Source organism: Lepisosteus oculatus, chromosome 26, assembly GCF_040954835.1.
Source record: "Lepisosteus oculatus isolate fLepOcu1 chromosome 26, fLepOcu1.hap2, whole genome shotgun sequence".
Lineage (NCBI taxonomy): Eukaryota > Metazoa > Chordata > Actinopteri > Semionotiformes > Lepisosteidae > Lepisosteus > Lepisosteus oculatus.
This window is the reverse complement of record NC_090721.1, coordinates 11,086,556-11,106,688: the sequence shown is the minus strand read 5'-3', so window position 1 is coordinate 11,106,688 and position 20,133 is coordinate 11,086,556. Positions and strand designations below refer to the sequence as shown.

Sequence of the window (20,133 nt, the reverse complement as noted above, 5' to 3'; positions counted from 1 at the left end):
CTGTCTCTCTCTTCTAACTGCCCCATGTCTCTCTCCCTGCCCCCTGTCTCTCTGTCTTCTAACTGCCCTAAAATACCCAGGGGACGTTATTAAAGCTGTTCCCTTGACAAAATATCCCCTGATAAATTCACCACAGTATTTTCACATGTATCTGTGATTTTACTATATTACTAAGCCTCTCAAAGGCTTCCACATGCACTGACTGTGTTTTCCTTTACTGTAAAGTACTTCACTGCACCCAAGACGTAGTGATCTGGTCACAAGAAGTTTCTAGATACAACATCCAGTTTTGCTAACTGAAATGTTTTGCATTTCCTCAGCCCTTTGATCTGTCTTCAGATATCAGTAGGTGTTAATCGGAAGGATGATGAGTTTATCTGATCTCCTGCTGCACCTAGCTCTGCTCTTCCTGTGTCGCTGGGCAGCAGTCACGAGTCAGTCTTTAATAACTGAGGCCCCGGGAGTGAGACAGGGGGCCCAAGGCGCAGAGGCAGTGAAGGTCCAGTTAGCTGACACCCCCCTGGTGTCCACCTGCGTTTGAGAAACACAGAGTCTGTCCTGGAACGGACTGAAACCTGCCCGAGCTGCGGCGCAGGGGTGGGTCAGCCGGCCTCGTCTCCCGCGTCTTCCCGACGGCCTTCGCTCCTCCGATGACACAGCAGGTCTCACAAAGTGGGGAAAAAAAATCAGGGAGCCTGAGCCGGACACCAGGACCCTGCAGAGCCTTCAGAGAGTCCAGCCCTGCCCGCTCTGAAACAAATTCAAGGCCTGAGGTTTTCAGAGTCCTCTGTCCGGTGTTTAGCAGTGACCCATTTTTGTAGCCCAGTTCTTGCAGGGTGTTGCGCAGGGAAGGTAACAGTCTTGCAGATGATGGAGAGCACAGGTTCCGGAGTGTTGCCATGGAAACCACAGCAGGTGTACAGATCCCCTGGCGAGAGGAATATTCGTGGCATGTGGTGTACATCTACACCAGAAAACAAGCTAGCCAACAAACGAGAGATCATCTCAAATTTGGGATTTAGAGAGGAGAGGAGCACTGCTGAAAACTAATACACATGTAGAGACTGTCGCCTGTAGCAGCCAGCCTGACTGCAGAAAAGAAAACTTGCCGGTCTGAGTTTGCCGGTCAGTCACAGCTGTTCAGGCAGAGTGCAACTTGTCTTTTTTTTTTTCCCACCTTGAGAAACCAAGAGCAATTTTTCTCAGGAGAATGAAAATTCTGTATGTGTGTTAAAAACAACAAAAATTTTGAGTGATGCTCCTGAGTTGATTGAATATCTCTGTACGTACAGATATAGAAAATCATGATGTTGGTCCATTCTGAAGTGTAAAAAACTTGCTTTTGTCCAAAATGAAAACAACAACAGGCCCTTTAATCACGGCCACAGGAATGATCAGGATTTTGCACCGGTTCTGGGTTCTGTCAACCCATGGCACGTTACTGAAGCTTTGTTCCCTGCCCTGCGGTCCAGACAGCACCAGGGTCCCATGTCACCGCAGAGGTGATGAGGTCACAGTCTGCCTCCTGGTCCCCACGGATTTGGGAATCCGAAGCAGCCATTATGTACCAAAAAGACACGAGCACCTCACCTCGTATGACTTTTTTTCTGCAACTGATGACCTAAATACAGCAGCCAGCATCTGTATTTTTACATGTGGCCCTCATTTCTCTCGTCCGTGTCTGACTCCGCAGTGCTTTTCCCTACAGCCGCAGATCCAGAAGAACATTCCTTGCAGGTGTCCTGAATCCCAGACCCCGATTCCAGGACAGCGAGCTGCGGCCTCTCGGGTCTCCATGAAATCTCTCTGCCTCCTCTGCAGTGACTGCCGGAGGAAGTTTTACTCACTGATCTGTTCCAAATGAAATACACTGAGGAGGAGGGCTGCTTCTGGAAGCCTACAAGGAACACCAAAACTTATAAATTATTAACCCGCCAATATTAACACGCAGCAAGCCATATTCAGACAGCCCTTTTAAAGTGAAGGTCACGGCTGCAGTTAACTCTCGAAGAAAGGCCAAAGCTGCAGTTGCAGCTGCTCGCCACTAGTGGCCAGTGTTTTCCATCTGAAACACTGCTCTGGTTATCCAGGCTTGTTGCACAGATCTTGTTCCAGCCCTTCGGCGCAGACCTCCCACTCAATCTTCCTCCCAGATCCAGGATATCCGATCTAGTGCTGGACAGCCACTCCCATGGAGGTCTGCAGCCCTGCAGCCCGAAAGTCTGACCTTTCGTGAGACATGTTTGCCTGGAGCTGAATTTCACAGCCATACCTGTCACAATGCTAAGACAACAGGCTAACCGTTGGCTGTGTTTTTTTTCCCCAAGGTTTAATTTCCTTTGTACTAGAAAAGACTACTTAACAAGCAGCTTATACAGCCCCAAGTCCGAAAACTAACAGAACTGCCTTTTCATTCTGAAATAGACTGTACAGCAGATTTCAAACCGATTCACAGCATTTAAAGGACCATGAAAAAGTGATCTTGTAAGCAGGTTCAACATGGGCTTGCAGCACGCAAGGACTGTTTTGTTCTAGGAAAACGGTACAGTTGCAGTACAGTTGGAAACCATGCTGAGAGGCTGGGGGAGGGAAACTCCTTCACAGGTGCAGCCATGGACACAGGAGCTGTCCTGGAGTAAAGGCATGGCTGCCCGGTGTCCTCTGCTCACAGCTGACATACATATTAATGTGCCGGTCTGTTTGAAAGGATCTGATCTTCCTCTAATTGCTTACACTTATATAGCGCTTTTCTGGACACTCCACTCAAAGCGCTTTACAGGTAATGGGGATCCCCTCCACCACCACCAGTGTGCAGCCCCACCTGGATGATGCACCAGTCCTCTCCCCACACACCAGCTCTCGGTAGGGAGGAGAGCAGAGTGATGAAGCCAGTTCAGAGATGGGGATTATTAGCAGACCATAGTCAAAAGCCAGTGGGAAATGGTTTCTCTTTTTGAGAAATGCCTTGGGATTTTTAAAGACCACAGTCAGGACTTTGGTTTTACTTCTCATCAGGATAGTGCCCCCTACTGGCCCCACTAACACCTCATCCAGCAGCAACCTTAGTTTTTCCCAGGAGGTCTCCCATCCAGGTACTGACCAGGATCATGGCTGCTGAGATTCAGTGGGTTATCAGCTGTGGACTGCAGAGTGATATAGCTGCAGGCTAATTACTGTTAATGTCTGAAAACAACAGAGATTGGAGAGGATATCAGTGGTTCTTTCTCTATTGTGGTCACCCTGTGTGTCCGAGCGAACCTTTTTTCCAGCAAACCTCTTGTCAAATTATTTTTGACAACCCACACCTAAAAATTCAAAAGATCCTAAATAAAAGACCAAACAGAAGAAAAATGTTCACTTGCCAGTTGGCTTTATTTACTAAGGGTATTATAAACACATTACATGCTACAGAAAATAAAAGGTAAATTTCAATCGTCATGAAAGAATATAGTGTTATAATACAATGGCACATCTTCATATTAATATAATCACAAGTTCTATTTGCAATTGCCCCCTCCCCGAAAAAAAAAAATAAAAACAAAAAAACCACTGAATACAGGGTTATTACAAAAATAAGATACTTTAAAAATATTGGTAGGCATTAATGAAGAGGAAAGAGACGGGGACTACACGATCACCCCTCATCTCAGGGAGGGCGACTCCTGGAAGGATCGGGGGGAGAACTTGGGGCGCGGTCACTCACGCCGCTGGGTTCTCGGGAGGGTCAGTATTGACGGAGAGGAGACCAGTAACCCCAGTACCAGGCGTCACGAGGCCCTGGGACAACAGCCACTGGAGCGCAGGTCCTCCCTCAGCAGCGCAGGCCAGTGCTTCAGAGCTGCGGGCTGAAACACTCTCCCCCGCCTCTGTTTCTCCAGCCCACGACCGAGTCGTGGAAAAAGGCCCTTTCGCGACCACACCCGATAAGGAAGGCTTGTAAAGCCCGTAACTGTAGTGCCCGGGCGCAGAGGTGGCGCTGGAGAGGTCAGCTGGGAAGCACTCCCTGGCATCATGGGAGAGTCGCATTCCCATCGCACAGAGGCCAAGGGCTGATATCCAGCATATTTTAACTTCCCAGAAAAATTAAATTGCAAATGAAAACAAGAAACAGGGTTCTAGTTCTTTCTCTGGCACAGAACTGCCTTTTTATGTCGTGATTCCAGGCAGACCCCCCCCCTGCACCGACAGCCACTGGCCCCCTCAGACTTTGTCACGAGAGGCTGACGGTTGGAACACCCAGTGGGGCCGCCCTGAAGACGACAGGCAGAGAACAGCCTCCAGTGACTCTGTAAACCTTTTGCCAGTCCTGGAACACGGTGTTGTTCCAACGCAGAAATCAGTACTGTTGGACTTGCACACGATGCACACAAAACACGCCACGAAGCACACGAGGCCACAGGACACCAAGAGCGAACCAAGGGCCAGGCGCCGACGGCTGTCCTGACGAAAGCAAGGAGCTTACCACAACGCTGAGAGAGCGAGCGAGAACACCCACTCAACCGCCCTCCCCCCCGTCGCGTGACGGCGAGGCAAGGTCTGCACAGGTGCCGAGCAGCTCTGCTGAAATACCAGAAGGGCGCCACCTCCAGGGACAACCACAGGAGCCGCGGAACAGGCTGAGGGACAGACGGACCCCCGAGGTGGAACTGGGTCCCCCAGCTGTCAAGGGGACAGGAGGGGCCAGCCTGGATGACCTGACTTCCAGACCGGCCCCCTCCTGCTCCACATGCAACTCGGAACACCGACGCACTGATCCGCTTCCTCTGCAGCGCAGCGCTTTGCTCACGAGACAACACCTGACCCGCGAGTAAATCTCTCCCAGGGAATAGACTCCGGCCACCGAGAAGCGCAAGAAGCCATCCGTCACGTCGGAGAAGCAAAAACAAATGCGGAAAGCGTGACAAGACAACGATGGCTCGTTAAACTTGCATGTCGGCGAGGCCATTTGCATAATCTGAAGCTTTTTTGCATAATGTGAACCTTTTCATTGCAAACCCTGAAAGCGCCACTCCCACTACTAAAGGACTAGACCACAACACTGATCTTTAATTACCCAGCTGCAGTGCCATCACTGGAATGAAAAAGACAAAAGCTTAAAAAACAGAAGTTCCACCTCGACCTTCCCCACCAGGCTTCGGCAGAGCGACAACAACTCTGGACCGAGGCTCAGGCCACAGGAGGAAGCAGGGGATCAAACTCCCCAAGCAAACTCTGCGAGGTACACCGCAAAAAGCGAGAGAGAAGTCCTTCTGTAATACTGCACAAGAGGAAGGCTGCACTGGGAGAAGAAAACGAGAACGTGTGGGGGAGAACAGGAGCCAGGAATCAGTTAGGATTTGACTCTCATCTTAAACCAGGTGAATCCTGGTCTGCACCCCACTGGGGACACGTGCCGTTTCAGCTGTGTCCCTGATTAACCCAGTGCTGCCAGAGGAAAGCAGATGAGCTGATCATCATCAGCAGCAGCAGATCCGCCTCCCTTACGGACGCAAGAGCAAGGCGGACCGAGCTCCCTAGAGACGTGCGCTGCACATTCCCCACCAGGAACGGGTTTCTCACCCCACAACCCCTCCGCGATCGGCAAGCCGGGCACCCTGCGGCGGTCCTGTCCCGTACGGGCAGGACCAGTCTCTCTCGACGACTGAGGGAGCGATTCCAGACAAAACCCGCTTTAAAAAAAGAGACTCCCAGACCAGGTGGAGATGACAGCAAAGGGAAAACCCCTTGAGATGTCCCGACAGTGATGAATGAGAGAGCCAGCCTGCACAGTAATTGCCACTGGAGCCACTAGACAAAAAAATAATAATGAAAAGACCGTTGCACTGTGAGCTTGATCAGGCTGTTCACGGGGATAGCAGCAGATGGCACCTTCATGGTGCTGTGCGCCGGGACTGCAGGGACTCCAGGAGAGGCTCAACGACTCTGGTGCAGGGGGTGGATTCAGTGCCAAAGCAGAAAACCTGACTGGACAATCCTCCTGCACACACGCATACAACATCGCACCCTGCCGCGCGGTGCCCTAGCCAGACTTGGGCAGCAGAATCACATCAGTGAAGAAGGGGACCAAGACCAGCGACCTCCGGAGCTTTTTAATCAAGTCACAGGGAGTGCGGTCTCTAAATTACCACGAGTGACAAAGGCTCATTCTTTCAGTGCTGCTATATTATAGTGTAGTTTGGATATAGTGTTGGTATAGTTGTGCAATTCAGCATCCCTGCACTGGAACAGCTACTCCCAGGCGTCGTTAGTGTTTAGAAGTCCCAGGGTATTCATCATGCAATTCCAATCAAACATCAACACCAAGGGTTTCTCAAACATCTCAGCATTGCACTTCACAGGAAAATACAAGAACCGGTTGTCTCTCACTGTCTGGAATGAGTGCAGTCTGGCAGATATTGGCTGAGGAGGAATGCTCAATCTCTCCGTTCCATCGCAGGGGAAAACACACAGACAACCGGCCCAGAAGACCAGTAACTCTGCTGCAGCAGACGGTCAGTTATTCATCTGGAGACCCCTAAAGGTGCACCATTAACCTCTACTGGGCAGGAAAGAAACGTAGCAGACAAAGCCAGTTTCCAAAACTCCGGTGCAGGAGAACGATTCAGTAACGCCTCGCGCCAGCCGGGACCTTTTCACATTTGACTGCTGCCCCAAGAGACCCAGTGGGATCGTGGGTTGAAGAGGGGGGACCGGACCGGACCTCCCACTCCTGTGACCTTGGCTCTCCTGGGTGGGACCACGTCTTCCTGCCTCTCTCACTGAAACCAGTCCTCCATGGGTGAACTGGCCTTCGGACACAGACAACAGACACCTCAAAGCTGCAGAGATCAGACACTAAAAGGCTAGCGTAGTTTTACCATGTAACGGTACATATATGATATCTATTTTTCTCGTAATAAAAAAAAGTTGCTTTACAAACGTGGTATCCAACTTTGTAGTGTCCTACCCACAGTGCACTGCAGACAGGCCCCACCCCTGGCTGTCCGCCTCCGCCCTGCTCACAGCTCCGCCTCGGTCAGCCACGAGCATCTAGGGTCCTCAGGGCCTGGGGGCAGAGCTGGCCAGTGTTACCCAGAGGTGGATGGACAGCCGGCCATATTCAGAAAGCAAAGGGCTGACCAGTCCTCAGACAGCTTCATCCAGCAGAGACGGAAACACAAGATATCCCTGCTGGACTCGGAATCCTCCCTCACCCGATTTCTGGTGTTTTAATATTATTTGTGAGCGTCTGAGACAAAGCACTGAAAATGGACTCCAAAAGGGCTTTTGACAGCCCACCTCAGTGGAATATGACAGTATGGCAGAAAGACCAATGTCTGATGAGCCCAAACAGCGTCTCCTACAGTGGTCAATATAACACCTCTCTAAGCTGTTAAACGGAAAACAAGACTGAACCTCAGCAGTACGGAACTTGTACACAAATTGAGAAACTCTGTAAATGTTTCCACACACTTCTGGGTGTCCGCTGGCGATCTGAGGAAGACGCCTGGACTCTTGCAGGTTAAGTCTTCGAGCGGCGCTGTTAAGTATGTCGTGCTGCCTGCAGAGATCCAGGTGTCCAGATGTCGGTGCGGGTCAGGCCCGTCGCCCTCCTGTCACGTGAGCTGTCCTGCGACCCACGACCTACGAGCCGCACCACAAGCCGGAGGGGGGGGCATGGGGTGTGGCTCTGTGAATATGGCGGGGCCGGTGCGGGCAGTGGCTGGCGGGGGGGGAGGGGTGGGGGTGCGTGGGGGGGGGGGTGTGCGGGGGGAGAGAGTGAAGACGGCGTGGGCAGGGGCGTGGCCGCCGCCCCGCTCAGCTCAGGTCCTCCTCGGGGCTCTGCTGGTCCAGCAGCCGCACGTGCGTGAAGGGGAAGTGGCCCCGCTTGCCGTTGCACTCGCCCTCCCACTGGCCGTTGACGTTGATCTTGGTCACCTTCACCATGTCACCGACCTGCAGGGACAGGAGAGGCGCGGTCAGAGGGGCCAGTCGGGCCCCAGGCTGCCCATGCCACAGCTGCTTGGAGGAAGTGAGAGATCACTCAGGCGTTCAAGGTGTCCCCCCACGGTGGAGAACCAACATGTTCATCTGAGACAAGAGGAGGCGAAACTCGCTGCAGGGCAGCTGTCCAGTCCAGAAGACGTACAGGTGCGACCGGACGCTCCAGGACCTACCTGCATCAAGACAGATGTACAGAAACTCGGCTGCCGAGAGCTCTGAGCTATCTAGAATCACCTTATCCAGAATAAACTGCCTCCATTGAATGCTGCCTAGGAGTCTCCTTTAATTTCGGGAGTGTAGTTTAGCGGGCAGGCAGGCAGACCCTGGAGTTTTAATGTGGAGCACTCAAGTGAGGAATTACACCTGAAGCTTACTGTACTCCACAACAGGGTTAAACAATTAGCACTATAATCCTTTTCCCACGCAGCTGCAGAGTCTGGTCCTAGTTCACTGCAGCCTGCCACATTGTGCACACCACCAATTGCGCTTTCAATTCTTCACCACTAGAGGGAGGTGGGACACAACAAAGACTGCACTGCTCCGAGTTGACCCAGAGTCCTCATATCAATCGGCACCGCGGCCTCATCTTTCAGATCCAATGACAGGGTTTAAGAGAGCTACAGACTCCCAATTACCAACTAAATGGGACCACCTTTGCTCAGATTGCTAGGGTAAGCCTCCCATTGAAATGAAAAGAGCAATTCACCTTTATTGCGGATTCTTTAGAAATCTTGACATACAAGAAAGATCCCCAAATGCTGTTTAAGTACATTTAGGTAAATTAAGCTAGTCTGCAGGTCCTGTAGACAAGCCCTGCTACCCTGCACCAGTAAAACCCAGTGTGTCCCAGGTCCTACAAGCCTGAAGGACAGTTAAACAAGTGGAACCTTTAAAAAGCTCCTGGGAACACGAGCACAGTCTGAGCCATCCTGCCTGCCTGTTTAAGACACCTGACTGATCTGACTGATTACCCAGATCACTCAGCTCACGTGAGCTGAAGAACAAAGTGTCCCCTGGGTGCCCCTGTATCCTGTGCTGGAAATACCCACTTGCTTTCTGTGCAAAGTGGCCCGAGAGCCCAGAACACTGCCCTGAGGGGGGGGGGCAGATGTCGCTCTGAAGAGAGCTCTCGCTGGCCCTGGGTCACACTGCAGGCCCCAACAGCAGACTGACGCACCTCCAATGGGCGATACTGCAGACATGCAGTTCCCTGGTGAGACACGGGGGGGGGAGCCGACTCCAGCAGCACCCCCAGAAACCCCCGCCACAGCTGCTCATTCTGCCCCTCCTCTTTCAAACACTGAACCCCTGTTCACACTGCTGCCGACTCGGGGCCACCTGCTCGGGTGCCAGCTCCCCACTTCTGCCAGGGCCAGAGGCTGGTATATAGAGACACCTACACTGATAACTATAGCTAACAGCATGTTGGAGCTGGGCTCTGTGTGCCGTAGAGAGGAAAGAAACCCTCATTTAAAACTGCCTCTCCCAGCGTCTGATTATCTAGCCCAGATAAGAAGGTATAATCTCTGCATGAAGTAACTCAAAGACACATCATTAGACCCAGTGAGGCAGTGGTCCTTATTAGAGAACTAGAAATCAATCATCTATCTGCCCACAAATAAGACTGCATCAGACAGTGAATGAACTCTTAGTGGTGTTAAACCTCAATACAATTGGTAGACTCATCAGAGAGCACTTCAGTCTTATTACCCTCACAGATGAAAAAGTCACGATTGTCCCCATTTCACAGCCTGCCTGAGCTACACTGTCTTCCTCACTGATGAACCTCATGCTCTGCGCTCATCTTTCATCACAGGAGAATGGGGAGGCTGTGACCAGAAACCAGAAAAAAAGAGACCAGAAAAAACACAAGAAGCTGACGATCTTGCATTTGATTGGTGTCCCTCTCTGCAGCCTGTCAGCCAGAGTGGGCGTGGCGCCACCCCCACGGAGCTCCTCCCTGGGACACGGGGAGCCGCGCCAACGGGGCGCAGGCCAGCCAGCACCCTCCCTGACAGCGGGCGGGATCCCGCAGTGTGTGGCCATGAGAATCCTGTGTGCCAGCAGTGTGGAGCAGAGCTCGGATCTGGCAGGCTGAGGGGTTTACATCCCAGGTGAGGCACTGCGGTTGTACCCTTGAGCAAAGTACTTCACTCAGGCTGCTCCAGGAGAATACCCAGCTGGACAAACAGGTACAAAACCGCATCACTTCGGATTAAGGTACTTTGGATAAAGGCATTAGCCAGAGATTTCAGACTACATGTCTTAGATCAGCATTCGACACTTCAGTTTCTGGCTTGTTCCACTTTATGCCAAGATAGAACATCTTTCAGCAGTTCAGCTGTTCAGATGCCAGACCGATCTGTGGACAGGCCTGCACCTACATGAGGCCTTCAGCAGCTGCTCTTGCCTGCTCAGCAAGATACTGCGAAAACCGTGGATCGCTGAGCGTGCTCCCCCAGCACGTGCGCGGCAGGGGAAGACATCCTCCCGACGGGCCTGCGGAAGGACAGCTCTGAAGGCATGAAGGTTGAGCTGGGCCGCCTGGTCCTTCCTGCCTGCGACCACATCGTTTCCCACGCGGCCCGCTAGAGCCGACGGGACAGGAAGTGGATTTAAGGAAGGAGTGCAGGGCAAACGGCTGGTAAATGAGCTGTCAACTTGGCAGCTCAGAACCTGCAGTTCCAGTCCCCACTGTAATGCCCTGTCCCTGCACGGGTCAGGAGTTGACGTCTCTGGTACCCTCCGAGCCCAGCGGGCGGCGGGGCGGGACAAAGCTGCCCGCAGCAGGCGCGAGCAGCTGTGCGGTGATGCTCTCCCAGCTGCAGACGGGAGAATGGAGCCTCTCAGCACGTCCTGCAGCTGTCTGCACAGCGGCGCCGGGGATAGACGCCCTCTATTAACACCTACGTCCTGCAGTCTCAGCCCTTTGAAATTCCAAGGTTAACCTTTCAGATCCTGCATCTCCGCAGGCCTCAAAAGCCCTCTTGGCCATGACTGTGCAAGGGGCGGTGCACCACATTATTCCATTTAATTCTGTGCCTCCCTAGCCCAATTCAGACGAGCACTTCCGTTTGATGCAAACACCTGATCTCCAAGACGGAACTCGGGAAGCTCTGTGAAAGCCGAGAATCATCATCACACAAGACGCACAGTACGTACTCAGTTATTACTGTCATTTCACATCGCTCCTTAAACCCACTGCAGCCCACAAATAACCCAGCCGTGCAGCAACCAGCACATTCAAGCTGATTAGCGTTTAATTGCTCAGACAGTGTCACGCTGTACAGCCTGGGTGAACAGACCTCTGTTCTGTAGCTGTACCAGAGGGGACAAGCCACACAGAGACCTGATCAATAGCACGCCAGCTGTCGGCGCAGCTGCTAATGGGACAGAGAGAGGGGGCTACAGGGGAAGCTACTCCTTTGAGAGCACACAGACGACGTGCCCCTCCTGTCCTCTCTGGCCATGAGAATCCTGATCCTGTTCACAGAGCCCACATGTCCTCCTTTCAGTTGCAAACCTTGTGATCCTATGAACAGGAGGCACTTCTTTACACAAATGATAAGGAGGGAGCAAGGAACAATCAGGACTCTCCCACTAAGCTGTCAAAGTGAATACGCTGCCTAGAAAAGATCCTCAAGATCAATTAGCTACTAAAAACCAGTGGTATCTTCTAGTCTGCTAGCTTTCCTCCGAAGGTCCTTAATTCAGTCCTGCTGAAGAGCAGCGACAGATTTCATGAACTGCAGCCACCAGAATGACTGTCTGCTGTTTATACAAGGAGGCGCCGGGGGTTCTGCTGACGAAAATACCGCGCAAAGGGCCTCTCTCTTCTACGGATCAAAGGTCCACCTTTTCACCATAAAGAAAATCCTGCCCAGCCACGCGCTAAGTAACGGAGTCTTAATTGAGAGACGCGCGGCTTTGACAGCGCCTGCAGAACTCCAGCTGGACTGAACGAACCGGCAAACACAGCCCACTCCGCGGCTGGCCTGTGGCCAGGGCCGCCGAGCTGCTCCAGGCCGGGAGCAACAGATCACCGACCAGCTTCTTGTCAGGAAATGCACTCCAACAGAAAGCATTTCCTGTTGAACTTGGCCTCTCTTCGTGAAGAGCCCGCCCCCACTCTGTCACTGCCTCCTGCCAGCTCTCCCAAATTTCAGAGCGCCGAGAGGCAGAGACTCCCCCGCGCCCCTCCGAGCACTCTTGCCCTCCGAGCCGAGCGAGCCGGGGGCTGCACGCTCCGCATGGGCATGAGGTTCTGCCACTGGCACGGCTCGGACGCCCGCTTGACGCTGCAGCAGAAGGTGACTCACGCCAACGGGGAGGTGAGTAACGCACCACGTGCTGCCGCGGGGCTGCTGGGAACAGGGCCGGAGTGTGCCGGTGCACAAAGAGGCTACGGCACCCCCACCTCCAAGGGTGACTCGCCGCGAGTCAGGGTGCACAGGCAGACAGCTCCCCCGCCTGCAGCTGAGGCTCACGGCTGTGAAGGCTGGGGGCCGAGGCGAATCAGCCGGCTCTGTTGGGCGGGTGGGCGCAGGCCTCTGGGGAACCCGAACCTCCAGAGATTTCGGACCCTTCCCGACGCCTCGTGTATACAGGACTGAGAATCCATCCCGCAGAACAGCTCTAGTGAATCAACAGGCTTCACAGTGACTGCTGCAGCACAGGGCAGCTCAACAGGCTCGTTCTGAAAAGGCGCTGGACGAAGACGAAGGAAGAAACAGCACAGCCAGCGACTCTGCCAGGAAGGCCCTGCTGTGCTGGGAAACTCGGGTTTAAACCTGACTGCAGTATCTCAAGAATGCGGTCGCACAGTGCGGGTTCTTTCAAGGCCTTCGGTTCCTTCTCTGAACTGGAGGCACAGGACCCCACCGGTCCCGGGAGATCCTCTCCGCTGAGCCCCCGGTCCTCTCCCAGCCAGGACTCATCCACACCTGCGGAAGTCCCCCAGGCCACAGCGCTCCGCCCCGGAAGTCTGCAGGCAGGAGGAGTTTCCTTGGCAGCGCAGAAACACCTGGGTGTCCCCCCACGCTCCAGCACACAAGGACTGAAAGCAGGAGGCACGTCCACACACAGAGAGGAGAGAGCGTCTGAACCCGGCTGGCCGGGCTGTCCTTCTGAGGACAGCTGGCCAAGGGCCCTGGATCCATAACCTGCACAAAGGAACCACACCAAGATCTACGCACTCTCTAGATACCTGAAGCGGTCAGGTGCCACCACTGTCACACCCTCTACTCCCCTCCACGAGGTACAGGTGCTTCCAAGTGGAGCCACAGACAAGCCAATCCACCTCCCACTGTTTCACTCCCCTGTGGAAACCAACAGCTTTAGGACAAAAAAAGCCACTCAACAGCTAAACTCGACAAAACCAACTGAAGAAAACAGGCTAAACCTTTTCACAGCAGCTTCAACTGGAGCAAAGGGAATCACATCCTGCCCTGTGTTCTCCACTGTCACCCCTTCCAGGTCACGGCTACACTGGACTCCTCCTCAGCTAACCTTGGCTCCAAGCCGCGTGACGCTACTCTGCTGTGCCGCGGGCCTGTGGAAGCGGACCGTGCTGTGATGATCAAGTGGACTTTGTGATACTGTTAGGGTTAGGTAAGGATCTGCGCCTGTGGCTGGAAGGTTGCCGGTTCAAATCCCGCGGCCGGCAGATGTATCCTACTCTGCTGGGCCCCTGAGCAAGGCCCTTCACCCCAGCTGCTCCAGGGGTGCTGTATAAATGGCTGACCTTGCGCTCTGACCCCCAGCTTCTCTCCCTGTCTGTGTGTCTACTGGAGAGCAAGCTGGGGTATGCGAAAAGACAAATTCCCGATGCGAGAAATTGTATATGGCCAATAAAGTGATCTTATCTCTCATCCTATATTGATACCCAAGGGTAGACCCAGTTATATTTACACTTTTCTTGCTCGCATTCAAGTTTCTAACGCAGACCATGCCCAGCGCGACCGGCTAACGAAGCCGAGGCAGGCTGAAAGGTTCATCTACCGCTGGAGCGACAGCCCTGCTCCGACACTGATAAGACTGTGCCTTGGAGTAAGGCTCTTCTGGAGCCCATCTTAGTCTAGGTTCACAATCAAATTTTCCGCAGGGCTTCTGCGACACTGTCAGCCAAAACTAGAAGACTGACATTTCCTGCACCCTGAGGAGTACAAGCACTGCAGGGAACTATACAGTTCTTTCGATTCTTACAGAAACAAACCAGACCTCCACCACAAAGCAGGTCACACACATCTGAGGGCTCAAGCAAAACCATGTCGACAAAACAGAAATGGACTTTCTAAACGTTGCACGGTTTTTAAACTTTGCACGTCCGACTATTATCTCGACTCAAGGTGAGGTCACAAGTCTGTAACACTGGGCACCTGGGCATCAGCGAGGAATGCCTGAAGCGGATCCCACTGCTATGCCCCTGCAGGATTCTTAGGAGCAGATCTGCCACCAAGGGCTTCTGCTGTGATGGTATGAAGACCTCGCTGGCCGCGGGGCTCAGCGTCTGCCTGGATCTGCGGAGGGCAGAAGAAACGGCGCACACTTGCTCAGGTGAACATGCTGGAAAAATGAAAACCCCACCCCCCGACCTCAATCGCGTCAAAACTTGGCAGTCGTCCCGGATCGCAACGCCAGGCCAGACGCTTCAGCCGTCAGACAGAACCCCAGGCCCCAGAGCGACGGCGCGGGGAGCCCCAGGAAGGGCAGGAGCAGAGGCAAGCGGACAGGAGGCAGCGCCCCCCGAGCTCCCGCCGAAGAGGAGCGAAGCAAGAGAAGACAGAAAGGAGCCCCCCTCCATCCTTCGATCGTTTACCGATTATTTTTTTGGGGGGGAGAGAGGGGGAGGGGGGGTTGAATTTCGTTTTTGATTCTGTACCTCCAAAGCCAAGGCCGTCTTGTCGTAGGCATTGGGCACCCTCTTCTGGATAGCCCTGGCATAAACGGGCCCGTTCTGGAGGTTGGGCAGCGGAGTGTTGACACTGGGCTGGGCATATTGCCCGGGCTCCTGGCCTCCCAGCAGGGCCGGAGGGGCGTTGGGACACTCCTGGTTACCTCCGCTAGTCGGGGACGAGGGCCGGTATTTCTCCACGTAGGGCACAGGGATCATCCCGGCCTTGCCCTCCGAGTTCTGGGCGTTCCACCACTGCTCCTCCGGCTTCTCCAGGATGCGCAGCACGTCGCCCTTGCGGAAGGGCAGGTCCTCGTCGTCGTTTCCCGGGAAGTCGAAGAGGGCGCGCACGTACTCCGCCTCCTCCTGCCGCTGGCCGATCACGGGCGCCCCGGCCGCCCGGCCCACAAAGTTAGAGTGCTTGGCCTTGGAAATGGGCTCTATCAAGGTGGTGGTGTCCAGGTAGTGGATTTTGTAGAACTCTAGGAGGGCCGGGAGGGCGTCGAACTCCTGGTCTCCGATGCGGAAACGCGGTGGATTTAATCCTGGAAGGCAAGACAGAGGGGGGGAAAACACACGGATCAGAGCCACTCCATACTGCGTCATTCAGAACAGGCTGACCAGGCACTGGCCGGACAGCACTAGAGACACACCGCCCTAGTGCCTCGACACAGAGCAACTTACACGGGTCTTTAGTAAGATGAGCAGGAAGCTTTTCTGTGCCGAAATGCACTAGATCTAGACTACTGAACGTTTAGCATGTTTTCGCTGCTCTGCATGTCACATCGCTAGCTCCTGAGTTTGTCTTTATTTCGCTCACTTACATGACTAAGGAGCAGGGTGCTCTTGGTTTGCACTAAACCGCACTTTACACAGCAGATCAGTTGTGCTCGTGTCTCCCCGACAGCAGCTCATTTTTAAGATCCATCCCTCAAGACACTTCAGCTCTGGGAGACTGATCTCATTCGGGTCAGCAAATACCACCAGAACATTCTCGAGCTGTCCTTCAAGCTTGTGTCCCCTCTCGATTTCAACTTGCCAGTTCTGCTGGGTTTCATACCCCGCCGATCTGGAGCAGCCAGCTGGCGATCGGCTCAGCCAGGCCTGCGACGCAGCCGAGACCACCACCGCAGACGGCTGGGCTGAAGAGCAACACCTGCCCCAGGTACAAGAGCAAGTCACGAGCTGGCGCCTGTTTTCGGGCAGGGGGAATTATAATAACGCTACAAGGGTATTGATCAGCACATTTCAGGAAAGAGTACTATAACAGCGGAGAAAAAAAAAAAACCTGGACCTGGAGCTCACAGATATGGGGCTGCAAACAGGAAGCTCTGTCGCAGACTGTGGAAAGCAAGGAAGCCACAGTCAGCAGATCCCAAACTCAGAGCCGGACTGTACTCCAGCAATAAGACCACAGGACCACCTGGCGCTAGGCCATTCATGAGCAGGAGAACCTGTCCCGTCCGAATTTGACCGGGAGCCAGTGCAGTGCACGCAGGACAGGGGTTAACAAGCAGATGCAGAGATATTTGGTTGGCACGCAAGGCATAGAATTGAGAATGCAGTGAAGCCTATTTAGTTCCAAACTGGTAGGCCAGTCAGTAAGGTTACAGTGATAGAAAAAATCATTAAATAATAGGAATTAATATTTCAGTACCATCAAAACCACTGAAGGCACTTCACGATGAGAGGCTGACGTTTGATATTGATATTTGAGGCTATGAACACGACCTCCGGCCTGTCTGTGTAGCTAAACAACGAAAACGCCGCAGAAACTGCAGCAGGAGAACCTGACCTGATTAAATAAAATCAACTCCAATGCACACGCAAGTCATCACTCCAGCAACCACGCAAGAACCACCCGAAACAGATTAAACACCGATTTTGCTTTGTTACATGAGCAAACTGAGTGACTTTGAGCGTTGAACCCAGAGCGTTACCTTGAGAACGCCGGCATGACCAAGCTCTGCTTATATCGGAACGCAGCGATGGGCCACCTGTACATCCTGACATCCCGAAACCACTCGAGCCTCTCAAACACAAAAACAGCAAACTCTGCCCGCGGAGCACAGAAATCCACAAACCCCTCTCCAGGGAGAACGCAGCACTTTGGGACCGCAAAAAGGGCCGCGCGGTAAGGAATGTCGGCTCCAGGCCCCTGGAGCTGGGAATGAGCGGGATCGCCGAGAAGAGGAGGGAGGGATGTGCCACACGCCAGAGCTGCAAAGGTGGAACCCGCTGCCATGCCAAGGAGGGGAGGAAATCCGGGATTTAAATGGAAGGGATGAATCACCAGAGAACGAGGCAGCAGGAACGCTGCTCTGTCAGGAACACACAGCCTGCCGAGAGACCACTGACGCCCTGAGCCCCCGAGAGCCAAACGAGGGGACTCCCTGTGCGAAATAAGACACGCGGTCAAGCAAAGACAATGGGAGTATTTTTGCTCCTCCATTACCACTGGGATACCCAGCGAGGCCGGCTTACACCCAGGCACTTTAATCCATACACTCGCAGGGCTGAGTCCTGAGCCAGCCCGGATAACAGCGCAGGCCTCACACTGCTAACTTCTCCGATCCCCCATCCAACAGGACACGGCGCGGGCTCAGACGAGACAATTCTAGATGATCAAAGAGTTCTTTAGCCGTTTTCCCTACACAACCAGCGCGCTGTCAGCAGGGTGAGCGCACAGGGACGAGCCGACAGCCACCATCAGATATCAGGCGTCTGCAGTTCCTCAATGGGGAGGAAAAGCCGTCTATAAAGAACTGAGGGGGATGACAGAGACTGCTGGGCTTTTCTTCATTGCTGTAAGTCGGCAGTTAAGAGTCAGGCAGCTCTTCCACTTCACTGACTCGCTGGCCAGCCTCCCAGAGGCAGCACAGGCTGGACAGTCACTGGTGCCAGACCTGCAGCGCCAAGCAGCACTACAGCTGAAGAAAATGCCAAAATCTCTGATCAAGGATCAGTTTCACCAGTAAAAAAAGGGCACGGCTTGCATGCACACGTCCTGTTGGGAGTGCTGGGACAAGCATCGCCCCCTGCTGAATCCCGATGACAGCTTGCTCCCGTAAAACAGCCCCAACGCCCAGCGTCGCTGCACCCCAGCACTGGCAGAGACCCGCAGGATACAGCGCCCGCGCTCGCTGATCCCCGGGCAACGCGGGGGGCTGCAGGGCTCGTGTGCGTCCGCTCATCGGGCCCGGAGGAGGCGTGGCTCAGCCGGGCGGGGAGCGGTCCGCCACCCGGGCGCGCTGGCAGCCCCCACAAGCCGCCATCGCGGCCCCTCTCTCCTGGCACACACCTCCACCCCGTTCCCACTCCGCCTCCCGGATTGAGAAACTCCCCGGTTTAATGATTCATCCGAAGGCAAACACACAAAGCAGGCCCTGGAGAGACAGGGCGCTCCAGCCCAGGCACAATCAGCTCTCCTGATCCCAGCCAGCGAGAGCCCACCTTCCGCACTCGGGACTCTGCCCGGGCACATCGCTGGGCAGGACCGAGCAACTGAGCCTGGGGCTGGTTCTGCTGGCATCGGACGAACGATCACTCCGCTGTTTGCAAACTGCACTCGTCCTTCCTGGGTCATTAAGCCCGATTCTCCTGCATTGCACGAGCCACATTAACACCGCTGCGAAAGCACCAGTTTTTAAAGAGAGATATTTCTGCAATGCTGGAAAAAACAGCTTCACTTTTGCCCCATGAGAACATCAGCTCCTCTCTGCCCCATGTCAGGCAATTTCAGCCAGGCTCACTGTGAAGGAGCCCATGTGCAGCCGGGCTGCAGCGCTCAAGACTTTCCACTGACCCCACAGGGACCCAGCCAGCAGCTCCCAGAGACAATGTCTTCGCTAGTCGGACTTCTGCTCCACCAGCACCCATCATCATACCACCTTACAAAGTCAAGCGCCACCAAACACGGGCTCAGCCTTGGCTCACCTTAACTTCAGGAGGATCTCACTGCAAACACAAGTTTGGATACGTCTCTTCACAAAACTGAACGACTTCTGTTACCAGGTTTCGCTTTCCCATCCAGACGCACCCATCAGCATAAAGTGTTTGATGTGAAACGACGGCAATGCAGTAACCCTCCAGATCAACAAACATTAAGCAGCGGCGTACTAAGACGCCGGTATTCTGGGAGACCCGGTGAAGCCACGTTCAGGTCCTTCAACGGGGATGAAGAGAAAACGGTTATGCTGAGACTTGTCAATACGAGTCAGCGCACACACGACCAGTCCGATCCGGGTGCAACCCTTAACGCGACGGGTGCGATTCCGCAGGGCGCGACGCCAGCGCACAGGACCCTCGACCTTCGGGGGCTCCCCAAGGTGAGCGGCCCTGGGGGGTCTCCCCAAAGAAGAGGGCTTTAGAGGAATCGACGCTCGGGGTTCCCTCCTCCCGCGCCCCGCGGACGGTGACGCCGCTGAGCCCGGGCGCCATGTGCGGGGTTTCACGCCCAGCTCCCCGGTGCCCCACCGGGCTCCTGTCACGCCGGGGGTACAACGCGTGTAGGGGGTAGAAACAAGGCCTCGCGTCAGTACACGGTTTCATCTTCATGTCCATAAGGCACCCAAGACGCCTCTAACGCGACTCCGGGACTGGAGAGCATCTCCTCACACGGTCACCGGGACCCGCGGGAATCGCGCATCCTCACCCCGGCTCCACCTGCGGCCAGCCCCCGCCCCCGCCCGAGAGGGGCACCGGGACCGAGCCCCCTGCCCTGCCCGCTTACCTGTGCCCGACTGTCTGTTGTTGCAGCTGATGCTGTTGATGATATAGTGGGAGACTTTTGAATTCTCCGAGACGGACAGCACGTAGTCCCCAGGGCTGGTGATCGAGTCCCTCACCAGGAACACGCCGTGCCTCTGCCCCTGCAGCAGGGACACCGCCTCCTGCCGGCTCAGCCTCCCCCAGTACCAGCTCACCCGGTCCTCGGAGTCAAAATTCCCGGCCATGGCTGCCACTACTACACCGCGGCTATCTCGGGGCCTACCCTTCACCTCTCCTTGTCCGCAAGCAGGAGCCAACTCATACAAAAAACTTTAACTTGAGGCGAATCCGCTTCAGAAAATGCACGACATCCGCGCCGCGCTGCCCGGAAAAAAACACCAGATCCGAAGGGCCAGATCCTCCGCCGACACAAAAACGGGCAATTCGGCCAGTCTCGCCAAAGATTTACCCCAAAGTTTTCCGATTCAAATCTCAGAAGTTCTCCCAAGAAACTCCAGGAAAAAAAAAACTGAAATGGCGGATCTGGG

The 20,133-nt window shown here is 54.3% G+C and overlaps 1 protein-coding gene across 1 annotated transcript; it reads right to left on the bottom strand.

Moving 5' to 3' along the window:
* Window positions 1–3,349: 3,349 nt before the first annotated feature.
* On the bottom strand, window positions 3,350–20,133 carry crk (v-crk avian sarcoma virus CT10 oncogene homolog). Its single transcript, XM_069184157.1, has 3 exons — window positions 19,608–20,133; window positions 14,864–15,420; window positions 3,350–7,935 (listed from the first exon to the last, which is right to left on the bottom strand). The coding sequence occupies exons 1-3, from the start codon at window positions 19,828–19,830 to the stop codon at window positions 7,798–7,800; spliced, it is 918 nt and encodes a 305-aa protein (XP_069040258.1). The 5' UTR covers window positions 19,831–20,133; the 3' UTR covers window positions 3,350–7,797.